At 38.7% G+C, this 24,746-nt stretch overlaps 1 protein-coding gene across 1 annotated transcript; it reads left to right on the top strand.

Moving 5' to 3' along the window:
• The first annotated feature begins 924 nt into the window (after nt 1-924).
• LOC115816210 (uncharacterized) lies at nt 925-4,852 on the top strand. Its single transcript, XM_030779177.1, has 5 exons — nt 925-973; nt 3,089-3,439; nt 3,563-3,913; nt 4,484-4,533; nt 4,733-4,852. Exons 1-5 carry the CDS (start codon nt 925-927, stop codon nt 4,850-4,852), a joined length of 921 nt encoding a protein of 306 aa, XP_030635037.1.
• Nucleotides 4,853-24,746: the final 19,894 nt, after the last annotated feature.

The raw sequence follows: 24,746 nt of genomic DNA, 5'->3' as shown, positions 1-24,746 counted from the left end.
TTTTTCTTCACACTATGTGCTTAAAAATGATATGATAAAAATGAGGACAAGCCCCAACCTCTGATTCTCCCCAATCACTCAGCCCCACCCCCAGCATACACAAACAAACACCTACACACATATGCACATACTCTTCCCCACTCACAAATTCATTTAATTAAAGATTATGGTTGGGTATCGTTTCAATTTTATCAATTCCGATTCCAATTCTGCTTACTGAAACCTGTTGTTATCGATTCTTGGTTCCGATTCCAATAATTTTGGGGGAGAAAAAAGAGCAAATCTTTCAAGAACAAAAATTAACCTGACTTTTCTTGGCATATTTAGGCTATAATCAGTAACTGTGACAGTCAACTGTGTCAGGAAGGTTTCTTTTTCCCTACATTTTCAAAAATGAAAGGAGTTTCTGTACTAGAGGGGAGTCTCTGGGGATGAACCAGAGGTGGAGGGGTACTCTCTGAAATCTTAGAAAAATATGTATTAGAATAATTTGTAGACATCATTTGTTTACCTTCAATATAAAAGGCAAATGTTAGCTCGTCTCCGTTTTGTACCTGACCGTGAGACGTTGCTGTTAATGTTAGCTGTATTTGGGGCATTATTGTGGCTGGGAGACATTGAACATGGTGCATTCTTTCAGAATCAAGCCATGTTGAAGTAAATGTTTCTTCATAATGGAGGTGCTTCCTCCCTTGCATGAAATATCCTTACTGGAGGTGTTGCATTTTGCAGTGTGTCATTATCTTTTTTAGTGAAGCTGCGGTCAGCCATGGTCCAGGATGTAAACAGAAGTTTCTCTTTAAGTGCCCGGTCCATCTCGGCTACCTGATATGTTCTGCACACGCGTGTGCCTATGTGATCAGAAACACAACTTATTCCTGCCCGTTTTACAGTACTCTTGGACATGAACACTGACCCAGCCATATGCCACTGGATCCGGAGATTTCTATGGAACAGGCCACAGAGGGTGAAGGTAAATTATCTAACCTCACGCCCCCTTACCCTCAGTACAGGAGCTCCTCGGGGCTGTGTTCTCTCCCCTGGCTCTTTTCACTTTACACCAACCGCTTCACATCCAACCATTGTTGGCCTCATCTCTAACAATGATGAAACCCAGTAACGCACGGAGCTGGACCAAGCTGTCACTTGGTGCACAAACAATGACCTCCTGCTCAATACAGCCAAAACCCAGGAACTGATTATTGACTTCCGATGTAAGCTAAACCCCAACATACCCATACAAATAAATGGAGAACCCATCACCATCACTGATTCTTTTAAATTCCTTGGAACATACATTTGCAATAACCTGAAGTGGAAAACTAACACCGAACATATCGTTGCAAAAGCTCAGTGACGACTTTACCTCGTAAGGCAGCTTAAAAAATACCGCATCAAGCCTCAACATCTCATCCTGTTCAACTCAGCCATCATTGAGTCCATCATCACATCTTCTATTACAACATGGTACGGAAGCACGGACAGTCAAACACAGAAAAAACTACAACGGATTGTCAACAAGGCATCCAAAATCATAGGCCTCCCACTCCCCTTAGTTGAATCCCTACATACCCACCGGACGTCAACGTGAGCGAAGAGGATCATCTCCAGCCCCACACATCCTGCTCATCACCTCATCCAGCTCCTTCCCTCAGGGAAAACTGCACTGTCCATCTCTTACAAAGTCTTAAGATGCTCTCAGAGTAGCCCAAAATTGTGATCCATTTTCAAACTTTGAAATAACAACAATATATACATTTTAAAATTATGGATAGAAACTTGTGAACAGAGTCGCATAACCCTCAAATTAAAGTTCATTATGACTTATACTGGGGTACCAACTGGAATACAGATACAGAGATATAGAAAAGTAAAATTGTGGCTTTAAGCTTGACACGGATTACTGACATTACTACTGTGGTTAAATTCAAACACCACCCTAAACTCTAAAGGCAAATGTACTACTAACAATCCCCAGAGGATGGCAGTGAGGCACTGCACAGAAGAGGTGACAAATGAGGACATAATGTTTAAGATTGGGAAATGTATTATGTCATTACCTGTCTGTTAAAATATTTTGCATGATGACATTACTTGTAGTGGAGCATAGTGGATTTTTCCTGTTATTTCACTGTGCACCCACTAATACCCACTAAGGCAACGACATGCCGGCTAGCATTAGTACTCCTGTCAGTGACCTTGACTAAGGCACCTGCAAAAAGACCTGGATTTGGGCCCCGGGCGCCGGCACCAGCGGCTGCCCACTGCTCTTAGCTCATAGTGTGTGTGTGTGCTCACTGGTGTTAGGATGGGTTAAATGCAGAGGCTCCATTTCACCGCTCACTGCTCAGTGTGAGTGTGACAAAGTAGTTCTTCCATATTCTTCCTATGATAGTCTGGCCGTCAAACACAACTATACCTTACGGGGCGTTTACTAAAGCAACTTTGTTTTCTCTGTTATGTTTGGTACACCTTGCTTATATGTGATGTAACTATTACCCTTCATGTTCAGGCCCCAGGAAGAAATGTGACTGGTGCTTGTCTACACCAGTGGCATGACAGAAACACTATCACTTAATCTGTGCAGTTAATCTATTTACACAACAAAGACCTACCTGAGGAAATTTGGTATTGTTTGTTTATTTGAATATCTGGCCCTTCTGCAATGTATTAGCTAGGTACTCCAGTCTTGCATTGGCACTTCTGTTTGAAAACATCTTTGGGATCGGCGTGTTCCAAATAAGGGTCTTTAAGGTTGACATTGCACATTCTCTCAGGCTGTTTTTTGGGGTCAGCCAATGAAATCACACCATGCTACCCAATCTCAGAATACTACGGTATATATAGCTTAGTGCTGAGCCAGTAACTCCCTCACACCCTGATGTGGGTAAACTTGGAAAAAGAAGACAGAATGAACAGATTGTTTATGACAATTGTCTTCTTGTCACAAGCGTGTAAGTGTGATTACAATATATGACTTTTTTTTTTCAGAAACTCTTCTCACTTTACTGAAATTATATGCCATGTTTTTAAGATATGCTTTTTAACCGCATTCCTCATCTATGTATAAAACCATTTGTTTGAACAGCTGGAGGACTTTTTAAGATTGTCCAACCACGCCCTACGTTACTAACCGAGGTTGGGAAAGATGTGACGCTAACGTGCTTTCATCCAGAAGGACAAATAAATAAAGTGATGTGGTTCAAACAAGCTATAGGACAGAAGCCTCTCCTTATAGCAGATTCTTATCACCACTCTCAGCCAAGTGAATATCGCAACAATTTCAAAGAGGGTCAGCGCTTCACTGCGACGAGAGGACATGGTAGCTTCAATCTGAGTATTTCAAAGACGGAAACGTCGGATTCAGCTACATACTACTGTGCTGTGTCTTTCATAAATATTGTTTCCTTTGGAGATGGTGCAGTTTTAATAATCAAAGGTGAATCATTCTTCCTCATTAATGCTGGAGAAGTTATTGAGAAGAATACAAAAACGAAAGCATTCTTTGTCTTCATAACATTATTAAGTTTGTCAGTGTTGGATAAGCATACTCTCTTAATAGGGCCGGATGACAACAGAGGAACTATTCTACAGGAGCCTGTACTGGAACTTATCCAGCCAGGAGCCAGTGTGACTCTCCAGTGTAAAATACTCACTGAGATCTGTGCAGGAGAACACAGCGTTTACTGGTTCAGACATGGTTCAGGAGAATCCCATCCAGGAATCATTTACACCCATGGAAACAGGAGTGATCAGTGTGAGAAGAGGTCTGAGGCTGGTTCTCCTACACTTAGCTGTGTCTATCACCTCCCCAAGAAGAAACTCAGTCTCTCTGATGCTGGAACTTATTACTGTGCTGTGGCCACATGTGGAGAAATACTTTTTGGGACTGGAATCAGCATAAAAACTGACGGTAAACCTTTAAAGTTTTGTCCTGTTCCAGCAACCAAATCATTCTACTTCATGAATTAATCACAACCGATTCATTATGAACTGATGAAAAAATGATAAGAACCTTCCTGACAGTGATGCAGACAGTAAATAAAGAAGGCAAGATGGTAATGTATACTATGCTGATATTTATAGATATAGATATTATCATCACGGCATTTGTGCCAGTCACTTAATACCAACCTACTATTTTGATTTTCAATAATGTGTGTCAGGAATTGCAGATCAGTGCTGCTTTCTCGTACATCCACATACATAATAAAATTACACTTTTTTTCTCTCTCTCTGTGTATTTCAGATAAATCTTGGGATCACAGTAGATACATTTTTTCTGCATTTGGGCTGTCAGCAGCACTGATTTTGAGTCTGGCTATGAACATTGCTTTTTGCATAAAGAGGAAAAAATCAGAAACAGCAGGTAAATTCCTTGAAGTTAAACTTTTCTCAAAACAATCTCTAAATTTATGGAAGAGAAGTTGTTGCCTATATTTAGGTCATACTTCATGTGTATAATGCCCACATTATTCAACAGGTGACAACATGAGGAGCGTTGATGACCAAACAGACACGCCAGGTTTACAGGTTGGCAGAAATTTTGTGTGTTGCAGTTTTTGTTGAAACAGAAGTGTAGTTCTTTACATAGTCCTGTAGTCCTTTACATACTCGTTTAAACAGACTTAAGTCTCCTACTTAAATCCGAAGACTAAAAAAATCCGATTTGGAGTAAATTGGAAAAAAAAAGGTAAATAATTATACTCTGTGGACTCTTTTGTTCCTGCAGGGTGATGGTGTTACTGAGTTGAACTACATCGCTCTTAGATTCTCAGGCAGAGGCATGACTGTAAAGACAGAAAGAGGACATGAAGAAACGCTGTATACCGGACTGAATTGTATGGAATGAATAGCAAACCTTTATATATATGCGCTGAATTCTTTGCTGACTTGAAGTTGGAACTGCAAGAGGTATTTTATTCATTCTTTTGTACATTGATTCAGAGTTATTTTATATGTTGAACACATTTTGCTTGCTAACGTTTGAAGCACCACACACTTTATGGATACATAAATACACACGATTTATGCAGATTATGACCCTAGTTAAGCCAAATGATAAGAACAAGTAGTTACATATAAAAGGTGTAATTCTAACTTCCTTTTTACAATCGTTCTTTCTTATTCTACGCATCTTTTTTTTTCTTTTACTTGAGCTCCTTTTTTGGCTGGAACAATTTTGCTTATAATGATTCATGATTGATATGATTTTAAAAAATCATCAAGCTAAATCAGTAAATCAGCTTACTGAAATGCCTTCTGAGTTGACAGATGAAGTGAAAAGCTACAAATGTTCTCCTGACTTGAAATTCTGTTTCCGAATACATACTGCAACAACGATCAGTGCAAGTTTCACATCTACCAGTAAAGAGGAATTTCTTAAATTTGTCTCTAAAACTTATTTAAAAAAAAAAAAAAAACATGGTTGGGCTGTTATCACACCAAAATGTTTTATTTTTCTGTAACTGAGCCATAAATAGATTTATTCCCATTCATCTGAGTGCCGTCAACAAGTTATTATTTAATGTTGTATTATATAGTAAATGCATAAACAACACAATATGCGGTTGTTAATATCACACAGTTTCATTTGCCAGCAGTTTAATGCAGTGGCTTAACCATTTCGGTCCGGGCCCAGATGCCGAAAAATCATCCGTATGTCCGAGAGTTATGAAACAGCCCCCTCACACTACACTGCATTGCAATACACCAACACTGAAGCAACCGTGTTGTTTACTACTGTACACATGTAACATCCACTATCAGAACGGTGCATTCCAACTAGAAACCCGAATTGGGTCTGTCTCAATAAATTGAAGTACTAAGTTCTATTCGTTACAGACGCATTTGTCACACCTTGATTTCTTTAAGATCAATTCTCGCGTCAATGGGAATTTTCAGCTGAAACAATGTGGTGCTTACGCAGACTTCACTGATGTTCTAACCTGACGCGAATGATGCTCGTTTTCCTCGCCCAGCTCGCTTTCACACTCACACGGTCTATAAGGCCATGCTTCACAGTGATATTTTAGTTATTCTAACATTTTTAATGGTTTTATTATCAGTTGCAATATTATGCCTGTTTTAAGATTGATCATGGTGTTTAATACCGTTGAAATTAATACTATCTTGAAGACTGCCCATCTATAAAATAATGGTAAAACATCACCACAATTGAATAAGCGGAGCTCGAAGACGTTTTTATGTACCTGTCCTAGCATGCAACCACCACCTTCATGATCTGAAATGTTGTTTTGCCGCAGTCACATCATTGTTAGCATTTTCACATTTATTGAGAGGGGCCCAGTGTCCTAGTTAGTGGGCCTAGCACAGCCCCTCCCTGCCATCATGGGCACCCCTTGAACTTCCTGCTGTGGTTGGGATTTCAAAGCAGCCGTAACCTGGTTGCCAGCTTTAGAGTTTTAGATGATTACCTAACTCACTACATAGGATTAGATAACATAGCATCTTGCACATCGTTGGTCTTAAGGATGATTCAACTTATTGGCTAAATATTTTCAGGCAAATAAATAAACCATTGGGTTGATCAGCCTTAAAGAGAGCATGAAACATGTTATCATGTGAAACTGAGAGCTTCAAATTACAGAGGTCAAAGTGACAACACAAATTCCCTGCTAATCTTTTTTTTCAGCTTTGAAATTCACTACTGTGTTTGCTTTGCAAAACCAATTTGCTTTTGTCGCCCCGTAACATCATTGATGTGGGTTTAGCATTGTAGCTAATGCTAGTAATGTGTTTTCAAAAAGATAGCCTAATGCAACTAACACAACAGAGCTGAGTGTATCACACCTGGGTGCAAAAAAATCAGTTTAATATGAGAATAAGGCTAAATTTTCATTGATTAGAGAAAAATTAATTAAGTCTTTTTGTATGAATGAACTCCATTCTGGTGGTGAGATAAGCCTGTAATCAGAAATTTGTAGAATAAGAAAATCATAAGCTCCATTCTGGTGTATTCAATGCTCAGAGAGGTGAGGTGCCACATCCTGCAACTTTTAAGTTCTGTGGCACACCATGTTCTCGGTGTCTGAGACCAGTGGAAGATCAGACACAGCTGCAAATGGAAAAGGTGTCAAGGTTCACTCTGGGTAAACTTGTCTGCAGATTTCCCATAGTGCCACTTCTCGTAATGACTAACTTGCTCAATACATGAGGCATGTCTCCCTTTGTCAGATATTCATTTGGTTAAAACTGTGGGAGTTTAAGGAAGGTAATGATATAAGGAAAGTGATAATGGAGAGAACTGCCATTTCTGCTATTACCAGAAATTGTATTGAATTGAGTTGAACTGAATTAAACTGATTTGCATTGGATTGAATTGTAAGGCTATAATGAAGCCAAAACCAATCAGGAAGGTTTGCTACATTAATCCACTGCAGCCAGGCAACTGATATGGGATCACAACACAGATTTCTAAAATGAAAATGTGCTTAGATATCTGACAAAATACAGTTCACATATTTTCCGGATAAATTTAAGGTCCCAACTGATATCCCAATTGATAAGCATCATTTAAATTTATCAGTAGAAAACTGTTAATATGTTACAGACCCCACACCACACAGCGTCTCTCTGTTTGTTTATTTAATAGAGGTTATCGTTAAGTTTGGCTAGGAAGAGAAGTACACACACACACACACACGCACACATGTACACACACACACACACACACACACCACACATATGCATAGAACTGACAACATGCATGAATGCATGCCTGCTTCCACCCACACACACACAGACACAGACACACACACACACAGTGTCAGAATGAGTCATCATGTTGACCTACTCTTAATATCTTTGTTCTTCATTTTGTCTTATTCCATTTATAACTACTTCAAACATGGTAGGTAACAGTTCATTCATATGAAAGAGCTTCAAAGACTTTGTGTAATGGGCCCTGTTAACTGTCTACTAACAGTTGTTAAGTTGTTCAGAGTTCACCTACTCTGTTTCAGTCACTATACATGAGAACAGCTAATAATTACTAATCACACTATTTACTCTTAGCCTTGGTGAGATGGTGCACATTATGAAAATATTTTGTTACACGTACAAATATCTATGTGATTGGTGGAAATAATGCAATGCAACTGAGAATGAAGTTTTGAATGAGTGTCTTTCGTGTATTTATGCATTTTATGTCTAGAAGCTTCATCACTCAGCTCCCTTTTAATAGACTCATGAATTGCATGCAAGCTAAATTAAAAAAAAAAAAAAAAAGCACAATGGGAAGACACAGTGCATTGAGTACAAATAAGATGACAGTGATACAAATAAGTTTGACAGTGGGAAAACAGAAAACAGTGTGTGAACAGTAGACAGTGTGCAAACAAAAGTGCAAAAGGCAGGGAGTGCAATATAACAAAGTGTGTATTGTAGAACTGTATCCAGTATGTAAACATTTACAGAGAGTACAGCATGGTATGTACTTGGATCAATCAGCCGTAGTGTGCATGTGTTTACGAGTCTGGGGGGGGGGGGGGGTGTCAAAGCAGAGTATGAAGAATAGAGTCCAGAGAAGATGGTGGCAGCATGGTGTTCAGGAGCTGGACTGCTTGGGGGAAGAAACTATTGCACAATCTGACAGACCTGCTCCTGATGCTGCAGAGTTTCCCAGATGGGAGGGGGGGTGAGCAGTCCATGGGAGGGGTGGCAAGAGTCAGCTACGATGCTGGTGGCCTTGCGCATGGCTCGGTAGGTGGAAATGTCCTGTAGGCAGGGGAGAGAGGTGCTGGGGATCCTCTCTGCTGCTCGCACAACTCTCTCGAGAACTCTCTCGTGACAGTTCCCATGCCAGACAGTGATGCAATTGGTCAGGACGCTCTCGATGGTGCCCCTGTAGGAGGTTTTGAGGATGGATTTGGGGAGGTGCACCTTCTTCAGCCGTCAGGGAAAGTCCGGGCGCTGCTTGGCTCTCTTGGCCAGGGAACTGGTGTTGTTGGTCCAGGAGAGGTCCTCTGCAATGTGAACACCAAGAAACTTGATGCTCTTCACTCGCTCCACTGTGGCACCACTGATGCTGAGTGGAGAGTGGACAGCGTTGGACCTTCTGAAGTCGACAATCATCTCTTTGGTCTTGTCAACGTTAAGAGACAGATTGTTGACCTTACACCAGTCTACCAGCCGTCGCACCTCCTCTCTGTATGACTTGTCATCATTGTTGCTGATGAGCCTCACCACGGTGGTGTTGTCGGCAAACTTGATGAGGTGGTTCATGCTGGAGCTGGAGGTGCAGTCGTGGGTCAGCAGCGTCAACAGCAGTGGGCTCAGCACGCACCCCTGAGGGGCTCCAATGCTTAGTGTGATGGAGTTGGAGCTGTTGCTGCTGCCTCCCAGTGAGGAAGTCGGGAATCCAGTTGCAGATGGAGGTGTTGAGCCCCAGCAGGCCGAGCTTAGCCATCAGTCAAAACGGACAGAGAGACTGCAAACAAACAAAAACACGCCGTATTCATGGTCCAGAGAAGCCGCTGCAAACTATCGCGCCGCCATCATAATGACCTGCAGACTCCAAATAGACTATAAACCAAGGTCCACCAACCAAATCAAGACAGGTCATAAGTATACAAGTATGCAGATACAAGTACATCGTATTGCTTAATTAAGTAGCATAATGTCAATACCATGTATCAGTCCACTATCATTTACATCAGCGGAAAGATTACTATGCAAAAAAGTAGGAGGAGCAACAACTGAAGAGTAAGTCTTCAGTCTACACAGAAGAATCATGTTCCATTAAGGCCTCAGTGAATTACTCTCTCTTTCACGACTATAATCTTTCTTAAATGTGGACAGTAACATGAACTGAAGATTGACCTTTGTTAGTGAAGCAATGAGCCCATGGCGAATTTCAGATCAAAGAATTAGCATTTTGGCAATAAAACTGAGATGAAGATTTTGACATTTCAGCAATTCCTGATTGTTGATTTGCTTTGAACAATGGACAACAAATGAACAAAATGAACTAATCAAAGCTGTCCTTTAAAAGTTGCACTTTTTTTTTTTTGCAGCAAGATGTTAACTTTGTTCACACCATGTGAGTGGGCGTATTTGTGTTTGTGTGTGAAAGCACCTCAGTGTGTGTGTGTGTTTTGTACTCTGTACTGCTATGATTAAAATTGTTGTTATTCTTTATATTTGTCATTCTTTCTAAAGGATCAGTGAATTTGCTTGATTCAAGAGAAAAGAACCAATATGTCACGTTCTATCTCTGGTTGATATCCAAAGACAAAGAGAAATTATCAATCCTCTCAGTTATATAATGACTCCTAATCTTGAGAGTCAGACACAACAATCCAGTCCCTGTGTTTGTGGTTTTTCAACAATAGCGTGCAAGTACTTTTCCCGTGAACAAGTATGCATGTGATCGTGGTCTTTATTTTTAGTTGATGACATCTGCCCTGTTAGTGGTGGTGTATAAAAGGCTAAGAAGAAAGCCTGCCTCATTTTCAGTGTCAGGAGAGGCTGGCCTTTGTAAAGACAGTAACTCTGTACGTGCTACAATGACTGAACACCTCATGCTTCTCTTGTTCCTCTGTGAAACATGTAAGTTGCTCATTTATCATTGTGTTAATCAAGTACATTACTACACTGCTACAAAACTAATAGCCACTTTAGAGACAGTATTAACAACTGTCAGGCTGTAGGAAACTATGTGAGATCAGTGTCTCTCTTTTTTGTGTATTTAGATGTAACAGTTGGTGGAGAGGTACCGGTGCACCTAAAATGCATGTCCTGGAATAGACGTTCTATCAACTTTACTTGTTCCCGGACAGAAGGAGTCACTGGACAGGGGTCAGCATTTATAGTCTCATCTTGTAAGTATTAACTCTGATCATAACAAAAAATAAAAAATATTGGTAGATGAAAAAGAAAATTGTGTGTACTTCTTCAGACACGATCATCAGTCAAAGAATGACAGTACAGAATCCTCGGACTCAGCTGCAATTTACAACTGCGTACAGAACACATATGGGACGGCGACCCCTGAGACAAGAAGTTCAGCCAGTACAAGTGGTAAATTATTCATGAAGTCATTAAACAACATATATATTACAATGATTAATATTGTGTTAATTATTTTTCTTATTATTCTTATTATTCCTATTCTTCTTCTTCTTATTGTTATTAATATTATCTTTTAGTAAGTCTTCTCTTGCCATACTGTAATTTCACAGATCAAATGGTCACAGTATAACTGATTCTTATTAAGATTGATTCAAAGAGGAAAAAGTATGTATTTTTCTGAATTTATAAAATCATGTTTTCTTTTTATATTTCAGAATGTCCAAATCATCCAAATAAAACACTCATTGGGGTCTTTATCTGGAATACCATTGTTTTAGTTTTGAGCTGGTTTATCAACGTTACCCTCTGGTTTAGACTAAAGAGAAAACAACGTAAAGGTAAAAGGTTTTGACGAACACGAGACAGAAAGTGAACAGTTCAAGAGTGACAAATGCCATATTCGCAGACTTCTTTTTAACTGAAACTGCTTTTTTATATTATTCTTTGTGTTATGGTGTATGCAAGAGATGGAATTATCATGATTTGTTAGCTTATGTCTGCATTAAAATGTGATGCTCATTTAGTGACAAAAGGTTATTGGTTCAGAGACTCTGATTATACAAGTCACTTTTAGGGAGAAAGATAAATGATCGTTCTTGTTTTTATTTTTAGCACAATCCAAAAACCAGCAAGCGGAGGATGCAAGTGGACCTGCTAATACATCAGATGAACTGGTAAGTGGTCAAGACTTTTAAAGGTCAAAAAAAAAGAAAAGAAAAAAAAGATACTTCGCTATCGCTGATTAAATGAAAAGTTACGCATTCCATTGAACTGTTTATCTTTTTTTTTTTTTGGAAGAAATTTACTGCAAATACTAACTTTCTTATAAAGCAGTTAAATAATTAAAACGTACACGTAATTATGATATCACCAAAACATAAGAAACTATAAAGCATTTTCCTTACAGTCTGACGATGATGATAAAGTGAACTATGCTACTGTGAAATTCGCAAAGGACAGACCGAAAAGCAGGAGGGAGACAAGAGAGACAAATGATGAAAAAGTCGTCTACTCTGGAATAAAACAGCGAGACAAGGACTGAGTGGTTTTTAAATACAGTGAAGTTCCTTAGTTCATTTGTTTTTTTCTTTTTGTCGTATTTATATTGTATTATAGTTGACTGCCCGTATGTATTGAATTGAAAGTACTCGTAGCCATTGTTGGCATCCATCGTCCTCTTCTTGTCTTTGTTTCATTAGAAACAAAACCAGGTTTATTAAAAATATTTGAATAAAACAAAACCAAACAGTATTGATCGCTCACCTTCAGATGAATAACTGGAATATGAATAACTTGTGCTGGGCTTGTCACTGATGCTCAGGCTCATGACAAAATTGTAATAGCGGATGTAGTTATTTGCCACTACAGATGTAGAAATATAAAAATTATCCAGAAAACCATGATGTATGTAGTTGACCTCCATTAAGGTTTTCAGGTGAGAGAAATAATCAGTTTTACATGTATAATGATGATATGGAAAGGCTTTAGTGGTACCGAACCTGATTTTAATGTAAAATATGCAGGAATAATAACTGAAAAAATAATAATGATGATGGTACATTTTCCAGTCTTCATTCACAAAGGTAAGGCAAGAACGTCCATTCTCAAAGTTTAACAAACTGGTCAAAGTACTTGAAGAACACTTTTTCTGTACTTTGATTTTGCACTTGTGGACTCCTATGCGGCTACACATATATCTCCTACCAGAGAAGTTTACCGCTGTTTAGAGTAGGTCTAACACTTTAATGTCGGCCCTAATACTAGACAGTAATCGGTTTAGTTGGAGTCCTTTTTTTTGGCAACTTTCCAGCATTTTTCCTCTAATTCATTATGCTGAGAAACTGCCAATTTTTTCATCACGTCTGATACTAATTCCCTTTCCTAACGATAGCAGATAATGAGAGAATACAACATACCTGAGGGTTTTAATGGAAATTCCTTTTATTGGACTTTTGAGCATAAAGGATTGACTGACAAGCAAATTTCTTTTTTTCTTTTTTTTGAGAGAGGGGAGGGGGGGTATAAATAATTTCTTATTATCTTCTGCAACCATTTATCAGGAGCATGGCTCTCGCGAAACACACACACATACACACATGCATGCACACACGCACACACACACACACACACACACACACACACACACACGCACACACACACACACACACACACACACACACAGAGCCTTAAAATGAACTACAATTAATCAAAGATCACATAAAACCAACAGCGACATCTGTCTAAGCTTTATGTTCCCATTGATATGATGGACATTGGTATTCACTGGTATCATGGAGTGGCAACCGTCTGAGCCAATGACACTGATACTCATTCTTCTCTACCAATTATGGTAAGGTCTGGGAAGAACTCTGGGTGGTCTTTTATATCAGTCAGCCAATGATTAACAAGCCAGAGCTACAGGTCTGACCGACAGCCAATGTTGGCACACAAATGTGACAACATGTAAATACCATAAGCTTTCACACTCTGCAAGTCAGCATTGCCTGTCCTTGAAACAAATAAAGGCAATCTTAAGTTGAGTCCTGGTTGTGAGATGTCGGTGCTAAATGGACGGTTTGACTGCAAACAGTTGATAGTTACTGAAATCTCTGAAAGCGTAAAACTGAAAATATTACTGAAAGTAGCTGGAAGAAACTGAAAGTAGCCCAACATTACACATATTTACAAACCAGAGATCTCTGCGTAAGGGTATTTGATTGTTTGTTTGTTTGCTGTTTGTCTCTTTGCTTATTTTGAGTGCAGCCAGTCTGCGGGTCCACCCACGTGTTAAACGGCCTTTAGCTACACTGTGGCCTGCAAAACAGAGTGTTGCATGCAGAATCAATGCAGTCTCAGTCATTCATGCTAGCCTTCAACTATGAGGGAAGCCTCACACAAACGTCTACACAAAAAAAAAGTCAAAACCCAGTCTCAAGATGCGGTACAGTAGATAAGATACGTTTTTTTGTGGTGTCTTGACCTGCTTTCAAACTTTCCATAGACCCTGCTTCATAGTTTAAGAAACAGTCAAGTAAGCTTTTTAATTCACAAAGACCTTAAGAGTTTCATGAACAGAGTCATTTTAAAAGCGTCATTCAGATGCTTGCGTTGTATCATCAGTTCAGCAGATTGTTTCATAGCATTATCTCTACAAAACCTCTCTGAAGACAACAGAACAGGTCAGTCTGGTGTGTTAATTCTTGGTATGAAAATATACTCGTAAAAGATTTTTCAGAGATTAATGCAAGCTATTCTTTGAAGCAAGGAGTGGGTGAGAGATCATAGATTACATATGTAACAATGTGTCATATGTGTGTAGTCCTTAAGAGGAATAAATTGCATTTGAACATATGTTTAGCCTAGTTCCAAATCTACAGAGGGCCTCTTGTGTGGCCTACAGCCACTGGTTGCGTATTGTTCGAGGAAAATGTGTTGAATTGTAAAATAAAGTTGTGGAAAAGGAAAGAATACTAAAGTTTATGGGTAAGCTCGCCCAGGGCTGAATCTCAAAACATGATGATTAGATAAATGACTAAGAAGAGAATTTGTGTGTGCGAACTGCCATGTAGTGAGTGAGTTATCCAAGCCACATCAGACCGGGGCCTTGTTTCAGAAAGCGGATTTAGTGAAAACTCAGAGTCGGTAGTAAACCTCCTGATAGAAGAGCCTTGTTTTGGCTTTGTTTTGCTAGGAGAATGAAGCCATAGGGCTCTTCTGTTAGGAGGTTTACTACTTACTTTTAGTTAACTAACTCTGAGTTTTCACTAAACTCGCTTTCTGAAACAGGGCCCAGCTTTTCTTACTGATTTTAATATGATATATTTCCAACACAGCATTAAAACTATGGAATGTCACACATACTGAGTGTAATATTCACAGACGCAGTTATGTTTTGAATAATTTAAGTTTTAACATATCGGAGGTGTATATTAGAGGTGTATGTAGGCATGGGCGACATGGGCAGCCACCCAGGATGGCATCTTGCCGGGGGTGGCGTGGGATGGAATGGCGACATTTACGCAATTGGTTTTCTATCACTCATTCGCATATCGCATCAATGACATCATGTCACCTGATTCTACTTTATGAGCTAGGTAGGCTACTGCCTGGGAGGGTCTCCCACTCAGAAGTACGAGATGGGGAGGGGGTTGGGGTTCAGTTGACCTCAGGTCTCACCACTGGGAGCCCAAGGTAGGGGGAGTGAGGGAATCTATCAAATAGTGCACCTCTAACTTTGCACAGTACTTATGCACTTAGTAAAATCAGTCAGACTACGAAATGCTTCCAAATAAACCACAATTCATTCAAAATACTGTGAGTATACAGTTTCACAGACATATTGTTGCATTTTGTTTCCTGGTTTGTGCGAAATCATTAAGAATAGTATGAAACCAGTCTGCACCTGGGGCATCGGAAGTGGGACTTTTGGATCACTGAATATCTATGCTAATCAACACTGTCCACGTTATGCCAAAAGACAGAGAGAGAAGTTAACTATTGCAGCGGTAACCTAGCACTAATGTACAGTCTCCTTGATTGGTGCAGGTAGATATATTTCCATGGTTGGGGGGGGGGGCTTCACCTGCCTTTCTTTAGCTGATCCATATAAACTCAGGACGAGAATAAGCACAAACATGTCTGTTTTTTCACAGTTTTGATTGCATCAAATTAGAAGTTGCGAAGTTGCAATGTAGCAAATGCTATGACATCCTGGTAACACCGCTGCCTTAAGGCTTTCTGTTACTGTCTCAAACTGTGGGATGGTGCATTTAGCTGCCAGATTAAGGAAAATTTTCAGTGGGGGAGGATGCCCTCGGACCCCCCTGCAGGTCTCGGTTTACCCCGTGTACTTACCTTACCACTTTGAAACTCATTCCGGCACCACTGGTCTGCACACCACCAAGGTGAATTGGTTTAGTCTTGGCCCTTGGTTGACAGTGTTGGGGAATGGGTAGTGTATCGATGCTCGAGTGCCAAATCAACACAAATGGTCTTTGTTACTTCTTTTTGATATTTATGAGTCATATCTTTGTATGTTTTTTTTAATATTTATACAGTTTTAAGTGTTATGATTATTTATTTGTGTTGTTCCAAATGTCTGAATAAAGATTGCAGTTAGTGCAGAATGGTGCTTGTTTTTGGGGGGGTGGGGAGAGGGCTGAAGGGGGGTTTCTAAACAACAGAAACAGCAACAACAACAACAACAACAACAACAACAACAACAGAACCTAGAACCGACATAACACTGCATACATCGTTTTACTGGGTGGGAAAACAACAAAGAACTGAATCTTCACAAAAGGAAGCTGCACAAAAAAGTAATTGATTTACAGTTTTCTCTTTTTTTAGATTTTACATTAGAAAAAAAATGCTGAGATTTGATATGAATCTTAACCTGACGAGATTATCTCAAGTGTTTGACCTTAAAAGGAAACATACCCTTGAAAATATGTTAATGTGTAAAGCAGTTTCCTTTACTTTGCTAAGCAGTTTCCCTTGCCATGCACTCGTTTGACTAGATGACACATTTTTGTGTTGGCAGATCAGAAAACATTGGTTTCTTAAAGACTTAAACCTTTGCTAACCACATATGACCCAGTGGTTTGTGTTTCAGGGGAGTATGTGATATGACCTTTTAGATTGTTTCTTAGTGTTTGCGATGTATTTCTTCACAACAACAATAAATATTTTCTTCACAATAACAATAATTATTTTCAAAAGTATCTATACTAAAAACTTGATTAATGGAGAAGGAAAACGATTACCAAAGCTAGTAAACAAAGAAACACATCAAGCAAAAACAAAATAAACAAACAAAAAACACATATGTAAAGAGTGTTGTTCATGACACGTCTATATGACCTCAGATTTTTATTAAATACATTTATTGAATCATACATCATGGATGAGAGGTCTGCCCCTGAACAACATTTACAGTAACATCACAAAGTATTAGATGTTTGCTCGTACAATAGTGTTTTTTTTTCTTCTTTACTCTCCTGATCTGCCGTTTTCTTGTTCGACCAATCAAATGTCAAACAGCCATTCAAAACCACCTCATATTCACCAATCAGGGTCAACACATGTTTCCTTTTTACAGTACTGAGGGCCTGCACCCCCTCAGAAATCAATTTTAATCTTCAGAGCAAGGAGATGTGCATGGTTTTCATGGTCTGTACCTTTCTCTTCATCTTAAAATTTGGTAAGAGACAAGTTTATGAAATAAACAAAACTTCAGTAGAAATGTATGTTAGAACAAAGCAATGATTTCTGTGTGCTTAATATTACTTATTTTCTTTTTATTTAGAGGAAACATGGCCACAAGCCATCTCACAACCAACTTCATTCCAGACAGCTAAGACTGGAGACAACGTAACAATAGAATGCTACTTGCCCGAAAAAGATTATAATATGGCTGTTTGGTACAAGCAGAGTTTAGGGAAGATGCCTAAATTCATGGCAAAAACTTACAATTACTTGAAAGAGATTGAATTTGCAGAAGAATTCAAGGGCGCACATTTTAATGTGTCTGTTGACAAAGGAACTTATCATCTAAAAATTTCTGTGGCAAACCCTCAAGACACAGGAGCATATTTCTGTGGCATAGTGTCCTTAAATGAACTGCGATTTGGACCAGGGACATTTTTACTGATAACAGGTAAGCTTGAGGCATAATTTATATGGTTTCTTGGCTTCTCATAATTCATTTGCTCATGTGCTCTTACGGGACTGTAATACTGTTATTGGTTTACAAATTCTAAATTTTGATTTTAGGTACAAATTCCACTGACAAAATTGTCCTTCAGCAGTCAGTATTGGAGCCAGTTCACTCAGGAGACAGTGTAACTCTACAGTGCACAGTACTCACTGAGATCTGTAAAGGAGAACACAGTGTCTATTGGTTCAGACATGGTTCAGGAGAATCCCATCCAGGAATCATTTACACCCATGGAGACAGGAGTGATCAGTGTGAGAAGAGATCTGAGGCTGGTTCTCCTACACAGAGCTGTGTCTATCACCTCCCCAAGAGGAATCTCAGTCTCTCTGATACTGGAACTTATTACTGTGCTGTGGCCACATGTGGAGAGATACTGTTTGGGAACGGAACTACACTAAACATTTATGGTAAGTTTAGATTCCTTCTGCCAATGCTTCACTTGTAGCTCTGCTACTTCTACAAGGATATCTATTATTATTATTATTATTATTATTATTATTATTATTATTATTGTTATTATTGTTATTATTATTATTATTCATCCAAGTAGCTGTAAAAATGAATACTGATATGTCACCATTACAGATTATGGATCCCAATATGTCCCCCAAACCTTTCTGGCATTGGTTTCTTCAAACATCATATGTGTAATTATTATCATTGTACTCGCGGTAGAGCGCTGTCGAAAAAGAAGAAAAACAGCAGATTCCACAGGTGTGTTTTTCTTCAGGACTTTCTTTGCTTTTATAGTTGTCCATGTTGCTGCTGATCAGTTCTTTGAAATGTCTATGAAATTTTCTTATGACTGTTTTCATTTACTTTTAAGAGTCCAGAAATGGTGCAAGACCTCCAGTTAATCAAGTAAGTGCCAAAGTTACATTGCTGAAATAACATTATGAGTTTCAGTCAGTGTGTATGATTGTGAATTAATGACTACATAAACATCACTCTGATGTGAATTCTCACATGTACTCTGTACGGTCCTATCTCTTAACCCTTAAAGTTCATTTGAATTCGTTCATATCATACATTTTAATTCATTTTAATATGCTCCACTGTTGGTCGTCTCTGCTGTAAATGTGTACAGATTGTGATAAAGGCTTGGGTATTAGTGAGAGCTGTCTGCTTTCTTACAGGCTGAAGACGCTGAAGTCTTGAGCTATGCAACTGTGAGTTACACCGGAGGACATTCTTCCCTTGGAGGAGCTAGTGGAGAGCGATCCAGCAGAACCACTGCCCTGTACTCTGAGATCAAAAACCACCCACAGAAGTAAACTTTGCAAGGTTTCCTGAACATCTTAACATAATCCACCCAATTTCCTTATGGACTGTACGCTTCACTGCTAATCCAAAAATGATTTTTTTCAAAACATGATTTTTCTTCCTTGTTACTGGAATTAACATACCAAACGTACTGTACCAAACGACACAGAAATGACCTCTGGTGGACTCTGTATGTGGATGTAAGTCATATAATTACCAAGAAATGATTGTATAGTCATGTATATGATTGACCTTGCTTGAGTTAGCACCATAGTCTGTAGTACAATACACAATATTTGTACCACTTGATATGTTTTGTATAACTTTTGTTCTGTTAATAAATAAAATAATTTGTGGTCAGCTCTCTAATCCCCAATCTAAGCAGTGTTTATGTAAAATGTTACAGTATTATGTTGCAAAAGCATGTGATGCTGTATGGGGTAGCATTGGCCGATATATGGAGCAAATTAAGAATGTTGTTAACACTGTACGCTTATTAATTACTAAAACTTGAAAACTGTTGATTATGCTAACAATCAGATGGTGTGTGTGTGTGTGTGTGTGTGTGTGTGTGTGTCTGCGCATGTGTGTATGTGTGTCATATGTATACAAAATAATACTTCAAAATTTGTGGTAAACATAAATAGTCCTAAGGACCAGTCACTGACAGCAACCCAAATTTCGATCAGAACTCACATTAAGTATATTTCCTGTCAACATTTGCTGAGGAACCAGGCCCGATATTGATCATTTTTCTGTGTCAGCAATATAAAATAAGCTGTACGACTCTTTATCACCACCTACTGCTCTATGTGGTCACTTTTTCGGTTACAGTTCAAAATTATGTCAACTGAGCAGTGCACAAAAAGGGAGGGCGGGGGTGTGAACAACCACAAATGAGAAAGCACAATCTGTGTTTGCCAAATATAGTGTGTTTGTATTCCCTCTGTCATTCTTCTTTTTTTAATGCCCTCTGTGTCATCTAATTTCCTCCACACAGTATATGAACTACCAACCAATACAGCAAAAATGATCATCCCACATTTTTCCCTTGTTGCTGGGTGTATAAGTAGATTGCCAAACAATTGAGTTAACAAACAAGCTTTTGAGAAAGCTCGGTTTTACTCATAAGATAGAAGTTTAAGTAGGGCCAGAATGTAAAGGAGACATAAAGGAGACTTGTAGCTCACTGCCAGAAGTTCCAGCGGGTTAAAAAAGCTGGCCTCTCCATCTGCTCATGCAACTGAAAACTTGTGAGGGAACCAAATTCAGCCTAGTGTGATTTGCAGGATAATACACAGAGAAATATGCATGGAAAAAGTTAACAAATTGAAAGGGTAATAGAACTGCCAAAAAACTGAGCTCCAGAGAATCTGATTCCGTCACTGGAGTGATATTCTCCACATGGTAGGCAAGACAAACTAAACTGTGATGTCGGCACTCTGGAAGTGCCGTGGCACAACAAAAGACCTGGGTGATACTATGGGTCACCCTTGATCTTTCCCTCCCCTCCTTTCCCCTTAGCCTGAAAAGAGAAGAGTAACGATCCTACCTGTTTGCACACACCTGCATTTCAGCAGAAATGTATCTTAGTAATGTTAACAAATGTCATGGTCTATTATCCCTATAGAATGCCCATGGAGTAAGATCCATTCAACTGCATCTTCTGTTCTGTCCGGTCTTGGAAAACAGGGTGTGTCTTATACACAGCTACCCTACATCTACATAGCATAAAATGAGTACACCACTTAATACCAACTACAGTCATCTTCAGTCTCTGACATTCTAGCATTCTTTCCCCAAACTAAAGCTTACAGTTATCACAGTTCCAAGCAACAGCTCAGAGCTTGAAGAGGTTCCGTCTAGCCTCCGAGTTTATTTATTTGTAGAATTTTTAAGGCTGAATCAAAAATGACACCAGGATTCCTGACATGGGTATGTACATTTAAGGACAGAGGCCCTAACTTTTAGTTCTGCTGGGATTTGAGAGGCCAAACAGCATATCTTCCATTTTGGGTCCATTTAACCAGAGGACGTTTCTATCAATCCAACATTTAGTGTCCTCAGAGGCATCAAAGAAGGGAACTCAAAGAACAATCATCACCAGTTTTTTTAGCAGGACAGACAGTTGTGGATAATAGGTTCTAAAATAGGGCCTAGGGTGGGAAACTAAAACAGGGCCTAAAAATGGAGCCTTGAGCTACCTCAAGGGTGATGGGCACTGAGAAAAGGAATTCCCAATCTTAATAGAAATATTTACCACTCCCACTTCTTGAACATGAAAATAGCTGTGTTTATATTTTTACCTCCTCCCACTTGGGATCAGTGCAGACAATGAAGCACATCTGAGGGTAAAGTTTCGAATGAATGTCTTTTGTGCACTCACGAAGTCAAGACATCAAATTCATTTCTTATGAAAGTAAATTCAGTGCTGTGCAGTGAGTAAACTTCACTCCCTGACACCTCAAGAGACGTGCTGGCGACCAAGGCTAGCACCCATGGGTTTTAGCCTCCCTGCTAACGCGCCCAACTCCGATGCCAAAGGTCGCGAGGTCAAGTCCAGTGCGGGACTGCGTTTGTCCATTTACACAATGCAGGTAACACTTGTTGACTGTGTAATGCTCATTCCCATCAGGAGAATGTTGTGGCTAATATGTCACATTACTTTACAGTACAGTGTGGAAGAAAACTATGCACGTTACAGGTAAATTATGTAAACAATGAGATTACAGTATAATCAGCTAGATAGTAATTATGTTGTTTCATGTGAAGTTTGACAACACGTTGTACTATGTCAGCAATGTATACATACTGTTTGTGTGTGTGTGTGTGTGTGTGTGGATTTGCATATTTATTAGCTCTTTACTGTTTTTGATTGAAACTGTCGTTATTCTTTATATTTGTGCTTCCTTGTGTAGCATCAATTCATTTGCTTGCTCCAGTCATCATCATTTCAAGATGCTATACTGCAGCAAGACAGATAAAAATCTTAACCTTACAGATTAATAACACCGAATCCCAATTTTGATAAGTAGACACAGCACAACCCTGTTTCTGTGTTTCTGTGTGTGCTTTTTCAATAACAGCATGCAAGTACTCTTCCCTTGAACTAGCATGCATGTGATCGTGGTCTTTATTTTTAGTTGATGACATCTGCCCTGTTAGTGGTGGTGTATAAAAGGCTAAGAAGAAAGCCTGCCTCATTTTCAGTGTCAGGAGAGGCTGGCCTTTGTAAAGACAGTAACTCTGTACGTGCTACAATGACTGAACTCCCCATGCTTCTTTTGTTCCTCTGTGAAACATGTAAGTTGCTCATTTATCATTGTGTTAATCAAGTACATTACTACACTGCTACAAAACTAATAGCCACTTGAGAGACAGTTTTAATGTTTCTCACATAGTGTTATAATGGCTGTAGGAAACTATGTGAGGTCAGTTTTTCCGTATTTCGATGTAGGAGTTGGTGGAGTTATGACGATGCGATCTAAAATGCTCCACCTGGGGTGGTAGTTCTACTAAGTTCATTTGCTTCTACATAAAGGAAGTACTTGGAGAGAGGTCAGTATTGTCAGTCTCATCTTGTAAGTACTAAATAATCTGATAAACAAGAAATGAGAAATAGACACAACTGCATGTGTTTCTTCAGAGTCAACAACTTTCATTTGAACATCACTACGACAAACTCAGTCTCAAACTCAGCAATGTGTAATTGCACATGGCAGGAGGAAACATCTCTAGCAGAAACTCTGCATGATACAAAAGGTAAGCTGCTTAAATCATGAAATAGCAGATATAAATATTATATTGTTTGTGTCAGATATTAAGTCTAAGTTTGAGAGTGCAAATGATATCGAAGTTCTGTTCTAGTCATTAATTAACAGTAAAAAAAAGCAGTCCATTAATTAATATATATATATATATATATATATATATATATATATATATATATATATATATATATATACACACATACATATACATACTTCTGTTTACTTAATTAATCTAACTCAAATTACAATGTAATACTTTATATTTTTCTGAATTTTAGTGACATTTGGTTCTCTTGCTTCAGGCTGCCCAAGCTATCCAGATACGACCCTCTTTTGGATCTTTTTATTGAATGCAGTCTTGAGCTGGTTCATCAGCATTATTCTGTGGGTCAGACTAAAGAGAGCACAGCGTAAAGGTAAAAAGGCTTAGACATAAACATAAAACAGCACCTGAACTAAAATGTTTTTTAATTTCATTTGACCCATAGATATCCAGCCTGAGAGTGAGAAAAGCCAATGCAGAGACTTGTCTTATGCACTTTATATGCCTGAAATGGCATTTTCTTTTAAATTCTGAGTGTTATGAGGAGCATAACATATATAATAATCGTATTATGTTACTGCATACACAGTATTGACAATAGCCTATAATTACTTTAAAATGGGATCTATATCTAAATACATGAGGTTACTGGTTGGTTGCTCCTCAGAAGGGGGTTTGCTTTCAGAGAGAAAAAAAATGATTTCTTTTCTTTCTATTTTCAGCACAATCCAAAAACCAGCAACAAATCCAAGCGAATGCTCCCACTGACACATCAGTCACCCGGGTTAGTAGTAACAGCTTTGAAAGTTTAAAGACAGTGATGTAAAGGCTTTACTGATATAATCAAAATCGTACCATACTGTTTACTATTTCTTTGGTATAAGTTTTCCACTAAATACTAACTTCCTTCTTAAGAAAGATGTAAAGCTGTCAAAAGCCTAAATCATGTAAGTAATTATAATATCACCAATGTACTGAAAAACAAACAAATCTAAAAGTATAAAGCATTTTCTTTACAGTGTGATGATAATGATAAACAGATCTATACTTCTCTGGAGTTCCACGAAGAAAGAACAAAACGCAAGAGGGAGAGGAGAAAGATGAATGACGAAACAACAGTTTACTCTGGAATAAAATGTTGAGACAAGGTCTGAAAGCTTTATAAAGAAAGGAAAGCACTCTGTTCATTGGTTTTTCTTCTCTGGAAATATTTATGCTATAGTTGATTACTCAGATTTATTGAATTAGGAGTAGTCACAGTGATTGTCAGCACCCCTCATCCTCTTATTGAGTCTCTGTTTATACAGATGTATGAATGTATTAGAATAAAACCAAAGAATGACCGGAAACTCTGCACTGCTTCTTTACCTTCAAATAGTTGATTGAACTCATTGCATTTGGATTGTTTGTTAATATATTACTGTTTTACTGAACCTGATAGAAAGTGTACGATGAAAACATACAAGTGCAAAAAAGCCAAGACCATGAAAACACACATGCACACACACACACACACACACACACCCTTCTCTGTTTGTCAGCCAGTGATTGACATACCAGAACTACAGTTCTTACCTGCAATGGTAATGACACACAAACATAACAATATGTTAATTTCATAATCTCCTCACACACTGCAAGGCAGCATCTTTGATCATTGAAACAAATGAAGACAAAAGTTAATCGCGCTCAGAAAGAGCCCGAATCTATAGTTTAAGACTCTAAAAAGTAAATGATTGGCAAAATCTTCAAAAATCTAGAATTGAACATATGAACATATGAATTGAACAAAATGTTACACATGTTTACAAGTCATACACCCTTACATATGGGTATTTTTGTTTGTCTGTCTCTTTGC

This window comes from Chanos chanos, chromosome 7 (genome assembly GCF_902362185.1).
Source record: "Chanos chanos chromosome 7, fChaCha1.1, whole genome shotgun sequence".
NCBI classification, from domain to species: Eukaryota; Metazoa; Chordata; class Actinopteri; order Gonorynchiformes; family Chanidae; genus Chanos; species Chanos chanos.
Note: the sequence above shows the minus strand (reverse complement) of the source record. Positions and strands in the feature narration are given on the sequence as shown.

Excerpts from the sequence above, each read along its gene's own strand:
- LOC115816210 (XM_030779177.1), top strand. The coding sequence starts at position 925 with ATGCCACTGGATCCGGAGATTTCTATGGAACAGGCCACAGAGGGTGAA. Across the intron at positions 974-3,088 it reads ACAGGCCACAGAGGGTGAAG|CTGGAGGACTTTTTAAGATT; the intron begins GTAAATTATCTA and ends TTGTTTGAACAG. Across the intron at positions 3,440-3,562 it reads TGCAGTTTTAATAATCAAAG|GGCCGGATGACAACAGAGGA; the intron begins GTGAATCATTCT and ends CTCTCTTAATAG.